At 39.3% G+C, this 9,820-nt stretch overlaps 1 protein-coding gene across 1 annotated transcript; it reads right to left on the bottom strand.

Moving 5' to 3' along the window:
• Positions 1-624: 624 nt before the first annotated feature.
• LOC137179880 (aminoacyl tRNA synthase complex-interacting multifunctional protein 1-like) lies at positions 625-9,820 on the bottom strand. Its single transcript, XM_067584916.1, has 4 exons — positions 9,366-9,820; positions 5,893-6,101; positions 2,961-3,129; positions 625-1,948 (listed from the first exon to the last, which is right to left on the bottom strand). Exons 1-4 carry the CDS (start codon positions 9,772-9,774, stop codon positions 1,782-1,784), a joined length of 954 nt encoding a protein of 317 aa, XP_067441017.1. The 5' UTR covers positions 9,775-9,820; the 3' UTR covers positions 625-1,781.

The raw sequence follows: 9,820 nt of genomic DNA on the forward strand, positions 1-9,820 counted from the left end.
TTCACTGTGGGTGGGTGGGGGGTGACCTGACATAAATATCAACTCTCAATGACCTTTTTTAGTATTTAAATAGTCGTATAAATGTCAGCCTGTGGTATTAGTCTGCGCAAAAGATGAAAAATGTGTCTTTCTCCTGCTTCTGTAGGCCTATTTCCTTACAAAATCAATTAGTTTACAGTAATAATTACAACTATAAGCAGGATACAAACTAAAAACTGCATGTATGGATTATGAGGTATAATGGCAACAGAAAAGTCCATTAACACTTTATATAGTCACTTCACAGTAAGAGGGATATGTCCTCCTTTTTGAGAAACTTGTAAACTGGATTTTCTTCTGGTAGCATCCAGTAAAGATTTCTAGCTTTCTGTTCTAGCTAAACGCCAGCTTAAAGTTGGATATAGTAAGGAAAAATATTTTTTGTCTATGAAAAGTTTTCCTTATCAGCCCTCATGTGCTGAGTGTATCTCAGACATTCAGTTCCATTTCTTAGTTCCTGAATCACATCCCCATTCTTTACATGCAGGTTCAGTTCTTCCTTTGAAAAGGGAAGAAGAACACTGCATGTTTGTCTTTTATGGACTTTACTTTCCCTCTCCGCCCAAGAGAAGCAAAAAAAGACAGTTTGTTTAAACACCAAGAAGTGTTGGTTTATTCTTTGCTTTTCGTAGGATCACTCTTTTTAACCTTCCTAAGAAGACAGTTATACGCAATCATGAAAGGAAGATGAGACAGAAACATAGAAATATAAAAGTTAAGGTTCAACTAAGCTGTAACAGTATCTTAAGAGCAGACTAACGATCTACAACAGCTGCATACGATGCAAACGTCTTGGGTGAAGAGACAATAAATAAACGTTCATTGAACGTCCAAATGATCGATTCAGAACTGTCCGTTTTTAATTTCCTGGGACACTGCAGATAAAGAAATACAGGATTGTTGAGGAGAACATTGTCTGGATCTTAGATATAATAATGCATTAGATGGATTACACCCTTCAAAAAAAAAAAAAAAAAACAGTTCAAAGGCTGTGCATACTGATAAATAATACACTGGCTCATTTGCTATCATTTGCCAGCATCAAGCATCAGAACAATGGAGTTGCAGTTTCTGAAGAACATATAATTAAGGCAAAACTAACAAAACTAATTCTGAGGTCATCTCCATGCTGTGACTCATTTTTAACTCGTTTTCATACTGTAAAATAAACCAGCGACCTTTTAGTGTTTCTGTTCTCAAAAAGGGACTTCTGCACTGTGGAATTTCATCTACTGTTCTGTGGAAATGACTGCTGAGGCGTCATGGGAATAAGCATTTATATTTTAAACATTCCCCAATCAAATTCTTCTGCAAGAATTTCCCTTTTTCATTTTCCCATGCTAGGTATGACTACCAGTCTCTGGGTGTGACTGTACTCCTGTATGTTCTCAAACCCACATGCTTTACATCATCATGGGTACTGTAGTGCCATCCTCTGTCCAAATACAGAACTACAGCTTTTCATAAAAATGGTGCGGCAGTATTGTTCATATCTGTCCAACAGAGGGCAACATACTGTTATCATTTCACTTTGCTTACACTCCAAAAGTATGTGTACACTCAAACACGACACCCTTGTGGTTGTTGGACGTGTCATTCCAAAACCACGAGCATTAATACAGAGTTGCCCCCCTTCTGCTGCAGTAGCAGCCTCCACTCTTCTGGGAAGGCTTTCCACAACATTTTGGAACCTGTCCGGCTGCAGGGATTTGCGTTGAGCTATTTCAAGCAGCTCCGTTCATTTATTTGATTTCACTGTTGTTCATGGTTTGGGCTTTGCACACTCCCTTGCTGACGACTTCAAAGGCAGCTCCCTTGTAGGTTGCGACACACTGGCCGTCCGTGCGTAAATCTGGCTGAACCTGCTCCCACACCTTCTTTTTGGGGTTCAGCTCTTTGTCTGGTTCACCTGCAATAAGGAAGTCAGTTTGATACATTAGAACCTCCTCTGTTCTTAAGTAAATATCAACATATGCAGGATTTATGGATCAAGGCCAGATACTATAACTTTTTCTTGGTGTCCTCACATAACCTACTTAAACACCAAAGCCGCGGGTAGTAATATGTTGCTGTAATAGCTTCCAATCTTCTGGAAAGGCTTTTCACAAGATTATGGAAAACTGGCTGCAGGGATTTGCTCCCATTCAGCTGCAGGAGATCAGTGAGGTCGGCGGTGAGGTTTGGCAATAAAGTCTGGCTCACAATTGGCATTCCAAATCATCACAAAGGTGTTTGATGGGATTGAGGAAAGACCTTTTCTTTATGGGTCTTGTTTTGTACACAGGGGGCATTGTCTTTTTTTTAAACAGGAAATGGCTTGTGTGATGTGATGTGTGATGAACACCTGGTGTAAACAGAATAAACTGACGCAAGCAGAGACATGTCATGAACTTGTATCATCCATCTGCACCCGTCTCAGGCTTTGAAAATGTTGCAAAACAAAAAGTTTTGGTCATAGCACTGCCTCCTCTATGCATCCAGGGATGCTCACAATTAGCATAATGGCAGCCCGCCAGTGTACTTTGTCATTTCATGTTCTATTCTGATTGGTTGGTTTGTGGCTTGTAGCAGCAGTTACTTTGACTTGATTGCCATTGATTGACGCTTGCCGCCTTTGGTTGGGTCACAGTGTGATGTGGGACCACCATTTCTGATTGACAGATTTCTGTTGCAACTGTCAAGTTTTATCTGGGACAGTCCAAAATCACACAGTGTAAAAGGGCATCAAGGGGCCATGCAAGTGGAATTTTGGAAATTTCAAAGAAAGAAAAAGTTCCTTTTGTAGGCTCAACTCAGCGACAATCATTGACAACGCACTTATTAGTGAGTATCCCTTGTGTCCGGTTAAATGGAAAATGTTGTAACAGTTTTATGCTAATGATTCATCTGTGTTTGGAGGTAGAGTATTCAGGTAATAGTACCTGGAAAGCCCTGGAAAGTGACTCTGTCCCCTGGAGCTGCTCCACTTGGAGGATCAAGGATTTCGACTTTGTCTGGTGAGCTGGCACACATGACCATAGCCTGGGACTCAACTCCGCCAATCTTGACTGGCTTCATGTTGCATAGCAGAACTGCCATGCGGTTCTGCATCTGCATGGGGGACAGAAGATAAAATACATTTTTTTACAACCAAAATAATAGAGAAGACAAACTAATTATACCCAATTTACATTAAGGAAAAAAATAACCTTCAATTGATGTGGTCAGTTTGGGTACATGAAAAATTCATTATCCAATATGAACAATAAAGCCAATTCTAATCCCTTAATTTAAAATTACTGTCCGAGGGTCTGTGGTTTGTTTGCCTTTTAAATGTGTCGCAAAACAGAAGCCCAGAGGGAGAAGAAGAAATCCAGCATTTCATGAGATGATGTATGCCAGATCTTAGTAAATAGTAATAACAACCCTTGAAGCTCATCCTTTTATGATTACACTGTATATGTTTGTTGTATGACTCATGAAAGTCATACAACATGAGAAATCACTCATGTTGTTATTGTTGATTGTTTTGGTGGCAAAGTATTATTACTCTTCATGTTTCATCTCTAGGCAGTGACAATATTTACAGAACAGACTGTTTAACATAGCAATATTTTATGTGTGCTGTAAACACTGTTACTCTCTATTATCAGGGTAGTAGTATTTCTAAACGGTGCCTAATATTTATCCTTCTATAATAGGCAGTTATAGAGTATTTCCATAAAACACATAATGTATTTCCTTCTAGCTTGACAGAAATTTATAACGGCTCATATAAAAAGAAAGTCAAATAAGAATTTCATTTTAGATTTATAGGCGCTTTAGGTCAGGACTCTGTACTGTCAAGTCAAATTTTCCACACTAAACTTTAAAACCGTTTCTTTGTGGGCTTTCCTTTGTGAAAGGGGGTCATCGTCATGTTGAAACAGGAAAGGATCTTCGCCAAACTGTTGCTGCAAAGCTGGAGGCACACAGTTGTCTAAAATTCAGACAGGAAATCTTAATATTACAGCATACAATGATAAATATGTGTTCTGTAACATTAAGATTTATTGTAATTGGAATTAAGGGGCACAAACCAGACAAAAGGCAGCAGTAACAAGAGGGGTCTGCTTTGTATTTCCAGCTGCAGTCACAAAGCACTTATTAAGGCTGTACTACTATATGTCATAACTGTAACACTGTCAGCAGTTTAATAAGCTGATTTCTTATATTTGTCTTTGTGCATAGAGAGGTTGCCCCTTTTCCAAACATTTTCCTAAGGTTTTACAGCTTTTATGGCAAAATCTTACAAGGTTGTGCAGGCATACGTTACTATTTAAATGATTCACTATATGGCTTTTTTTCCTAGTTTTGGACTAAGCCCCCTTGTTACATTAAGGGGTATATTACTGCAACAGCATACAATGATATTTTAATCAACAGTGTGCTTCCAACTTTGTGGCAACAGGTGCGGAGAAGGCTTTTTCCTATTTTATCATGTAATTCCCTGTGTACAAAAGAGCCTGCCTGCACGGAGCACTGACCTCAATCCCACTGGACCCCTTTGGGATGAACTGGAATCCTGACAGTGAGTCGGGCCTAAAATCAGAGCTGGAGCTCACAAAAGCTCTGGAGGCTGAATGGGAGAAAATCCTTACAGGCTGGTTCCAAAATTTAATAGAAAGCCTTCCCAAAAGAGAGGAGGCTGTTATAGCAGCATATTAATGCTCATGGTCTTGAAATGAGATAGTCAACATTCACATATGGGTGCAATGTTCAGCTGTCCCCATGTTTGGCCGTGTGTACACTGTCTATGTACAGTAATATAAACAGGCTCCCTTATCTCCTTTACATGTACGAAGAGATAAACTCAGAAATACACTCGACCATTAAATTGGTGATTAATTTAGATGAAAATACCACATTTAACTTTGTTTGCTTCAGGAACAAATAAAAAATTAATGAAAAAGCAAAGCGAACAGCAGTTTAGTCAGACACAAGGAACTAATCATTTATAGGTTATTGAAGCTAAATTTGTAAGAAAAGTCTGAGAATGACCAACAAAAAAGTTGAGTCACTTTAAATTGACTTACAAATCCTTATACATACATACATATATATATATACACACACATATAAACACACACAAGCATACAACACTGTAGAGCTGAAACAAAAGGAAAATGAATCTGAAACAATTGTGATAGTTGATTAATTGTTTGAGTCAAACATCATTATGGTGTTAGTCGGACAAAACAAGCAATCTGAAGACGCACCTTGGCTTTAAGAAATTGTGGACGGATATTTTTCACATTTTCTAGGGAATATAAGGGAACTGGTTTCTAACAGTAAACTTGTTTTTTTTTTTCCATCCCACCTTATAAACACAGTAGCAATACAACACACGTGAAATCAATAAATGTTTATGAACCTGTACACACACATTCTTATAAGCTTGCCAAGTTTAACAATTACAAGTTCTGCAACCTAACTTCTGTTAATTATAAGAGCTGAAACGATTAATCAACTGACAGAAAATTAATCTGCAAATATTTTGATGATCCATTAACTGTCACTTTTCAAGTCATATATTTGCTAGTACCTGCTTCTTAAATATGAGTATTTTCTGCTTTTATTCTTTTTCTATCATTGTTTATGGAACAGATTTGGGTGTTGGACTATTAGTTTGACAAAATAAGCAGTTTGGATATGTCATCTTAGCATCTGGGAAATTGCGATGGCCATTTTTCATAATTTTCAGGCAAAACAATAATAAAGATTGTTCATCTAAAATAATTGTTAGCTGAAGTCCTATTAATCATATCTAAAAACCAAATTATTTTCCAGAAACTCCTTAATCCCATTACACAAATGACAAGAGTAATACTGTACCTGGTCTACAGGTACATGCTTGACCAGTTCGCTGACCACCGTCCTTGGAGAAGCCTCTCCAACATCGACCTCCTCCATGTACAGACTGTCAGTCTCTGGAAGCTGCAGGGCTTTGATTATACGTCCAACACGCAGGTCCAGACGAGACACGTCCACTTGGGCTTCATCTTGGCTGACGGCTGCCTGCTTCTTCTCTGCTTTCTCTCTTCCTGGCAAAGAAAGGCAAATGCTGTTATACTTCTCATGTACAGAAACACACTGTGGATTGAGCCTCAACATAATTTGTCATTGTTGCATTTTTTTGCTTTTAATTATGCTCTACGTAAATGAATGTACAATTATTGGGGAAGGGATTGTTGAAGAGAGGCCTCTGTGAGAGTTTTCTATAATACTAGATGTACATATTATATGTAATGCTGCTTCCAACTTTGCGTCAACAGTTTTCTTACAGCCTTTTCTGTTTCAACCTGACATTGCCCGTGTGTGCACAAAGCAAGGACCATTAGAGAGGTTTTTTCTCAAGTTTAATGGGGAAGTCCTTGACTTGACTGGCCTGCACAGAGCTCTGACCTCAACTCTAACAGCCAACAGCTTTGATTTGGAATGCCGACTGCGAGCCAGGCCATATTGCCCAAAATCAGTGTCTGACCTCATAAATGCTTTTTTTGGCTGAAGGGGAGCAAATCATCACAACCAGGCTCCAAAATCCTGTGGAAAGCTTTCCCAGAAGAGTGGAGGCAGCATATTAACGCTCATGGTTTTGGAGTGAAACTGAGTTTTCTGTAGATATACAGGAAAGCAAGGAGTGAAAGAAATGTTTGTCTTTCTCCTAGTTTTTCTAGTTATTCTCGCCGTAGCCCATGGTATGGATTCATTTATAGCCATTGGGGGTATCGTGAGGGTACACAGTTGTAATTGTGTCATTTCCGCAACTAACGGTGTCTGATATTTCTGCTTGAACTTGAGTGCAAATTGCTCATCAAAACCTCGTTCATGCTTATGGGAAAATATGAGCACTGCTTGGCAAAATCACCTTGGGAAACCTTGGGAAATGAAAAAAAGTTAAAACTCAAAAAAAAAAACCCGAACCACCTTAGATCTTGTGTAGAGCTGAAACAACTAATTGCTTAGCTGAAAAATAATTAAACTATTTTGATAATCGATTAATCATTTAAGTCATTTTTTCCAGCAAAAATGACAAACATTACATGTTTCCATCTTCTTAAATGTGAAGATTTGCTGCTTTTCTTTGTCCTATGTGATAATAAATTGAATCTCTTTGGATTTTAAACTGTTGGTCGGACAAAAACAATCTGAAGAAGTCACCTCGGGTTTTAAGAAATCGTGATCACTAGGTGCAGGCCTAGTCTTGTGTAAGTCAGTTTCTCCTTCATATTGTGTTTTCTGTGCCCCTTTGTTGTGGTTAAAGCGTGGGTTAAGTTGCATCACAGAGATGACTGAGTGGGGTTATTGGTTAAGGTTGGGTTGAGGTTAAGGTGAGGGGAAACACACATTCTTGGAGAAAAAAAATACTTTAAACACACCACTGGCTATGAAATTTTAATGCCAAGCAGACAATGTGGGCAACTCGCCTAAAAGTCACATGTTCACTGCATGTCAGTAGGTTATGATACCAATAAAGAACAAAATATATCAACAAAGGACGGTTCTGTATATTAGCTCATGTTGTGCCCTGACCCTGGTTTACAGAGAGGCTCTATGTCAAAATCTAATTTTAAGACTACTATTTTTGTTTATAGTATGCTCACATGTTATAGGTTCATACATTTCAGGTTCAGACTACATCAAACTGACAAACAGAAACCTTTGTGTGAGATAATATTATTCCCATATTAGAGTACTGGTTGGTACATTCACAATGCACAGAGGTAGGCTGGGGTTTTTTTTTGTCCTGGATCCTCCTGACAGGTTTATAAGGTTGTAACAAGCAACATCAAATTAAAAGTCAAGATTAAAAGAACATTCTTGACCTTGACACACACAAAATATGCGCACACAGTTGACTGAGTTGATTTGAGATGAGAAAAGACCGGAGCACACTGATTGATTTGCAGCCTTTAATTGTGCAAACAGACCAGTGTTTCACCACTACTGTGTCTTCATCAGAGTCAAAACAGCTAAACTGAGTCGATGTTTCTGGAGTTAAACTTAGATGTAGATCTTCATATTTTACATGTGCTGATGAAAATTGTGTGTTTCAATCTAAAACTCCAGATCAGATACTGACTGGATCTTGTGGTGAGATTGTTTTTGTCACTCAGTGTCTCCAAAGTGATCTTTCAATTTCAACTTTTAAAATCAACATTAACAAGAATTTTCCTGCCTAGTGTCCATAAAATGCCTCTTTCCTTTGGAAAAGCACGGTGTTGTTGAACTGTCTTGCTGCCAGAAAATAGGGGCAACATTTTAAACAATAGTGTGTTTCCAACTTTGTGACAACAGTTGAGGAAAGACTCTTTCCTGTTTCAACATGTCAAAACCTCTGTGCACAAAACCGGGTCTATAAAAATAACTTCAATTCAATCTCATTAAACACCTTTGTGATGAACTGGAACACTGACTGCGAGCCAGTGACCAAACCTCACCACTGATATTATTAAAGGGCGGGTGCACAATTTTTCAAGTCTGTCTTAAAACAACAGTAAAGTGCCCAAATAAACATTAAAATAGGTTTTTCTTCCTCAAAATCATTCCTCCTGTTCATACTGACCATTAGATGATCCCTTCGTAATGCACTTACAATGTAAGTGATGGGGGCCAAAATCCACAGTTCTCCTTCTGTGCAAAAATGTATTTAAAAGTTTATCTGAAGCTGATATGAAGCTTCAGCGTCCAAATTAATCAAATCAAGTGGATATCTTTTAACATTACAGTCTTTTTAGTGCCAAAGTCCCTATTTTTGTTACTATTCTTCCACCGCAGCTCAACAGGGAAACACAAAGAGGGAATTTGATGCTAAAAAGTCTGTAAATGTAGCAGATATCCACTTGATATGACTAACTCTGACTGCTGAAGCCTCATATAAGCTTCAGATAAACTTTTACATGCATTTTTGCACAAAATGTGTGGACACACTGTGAATTTTGGCCCCCCATCATTGAAAATACATTTGAATGGGATCTTTTAATAGCCAGTATGAACAGGAGGAATGATTACAGAGAGGAAAACCTCTTTCAGTGTTTATATGTACACGTGACTTATGTTTTAAGACAGACTTTAAAAACTGTAAACCTGTCCTTTAATAGTCTCGTGGTTGAATGGGAGCAAATTAAGTCCCAAAATCCAGTGGAAAGCCTTTCCAGAGGGGTTGGAGGCTGTTACAGCAGTAACTTGGAGGGGAGAGCACCAAGAAAAAGATGCAAAGCAATCACATAGAGGTGTAACGTTGGTGCATGTCTCAAACTACACCCATATGTGATTGGAGCTCTCATTCCCAAACCATCTGAACCCACCTGCAGGCTTGTTGTAAGTGGATACTCGGCCGCGGAAACCCATCTCACGCAGCTCCCGGCGGACGGTCCTGGAGCTGACGTCGGCTCCAGACGCGCTCTGAAACTCGGTAGTGAGAGCATCTACCGAGGGCAAACACTTCTCCACCGCGATCTGCTCCAGCACTTGACGGTCCTCCTCTTTCAGCTTGTGTGGTCGGCCGCTCCGGGGCAGAGCCGTCGTTATTCCTCCGCGTTTCCACTTCAAGATAACGGAGCTCACAGTGGACCGCGGCAGGTTTAACAGGGCTGAAATCTCACGGACCGACTTTTTGCACAGGTGGCATCCTACGACAGTACCACGCTGAAAATCACTGAGCTCCTCGCCGCGACCCATTCTCTCGCATATGTTTGGAGAGGTTGCATCTTCCATCGATCCTTGTGCTCCAATCTTCCTCCTGTTCTTCCTCGTATTTGGT

Source organism: Thunnus thynnus, chromosome 3 (genome assembly GCF_963924715.1).
Source record: "Thunnus thynnus chromosome 3, fThuThy2.1, whole genome shotgun sequence".
NCBI lineage: Eukaryota > Metazoa > Chordata > Actinopteri > Scombriformes > Scombridae > Thunnus > Thunnus thynnus.

Excerpts from the sequence above, each read along its gene's own strand:
- LOC137179880 (XM_067584916.1), bottom strand. The coding sequence starts at position 9,774 with ATGGAAGATGCAACCTCTCCAAACATATGCGAGAGAATGGGTCGCGGC. Across the intron at positions 3,130-5,892 it reads AGCATGTACCTGTAGACCAG|ATGCAGAACCGCATGGCAGT; the intron begins GTACAGTATTAC and ends TCCCCCATGCAG. Across the intron at positions 1,949-2,960 it reads CACTTTCCAGGGCTTTCCAG|GTGAACCAGACAAAGAGCTG; the intron begins GTACTATTACCT and ends TCCTTATTGCAG.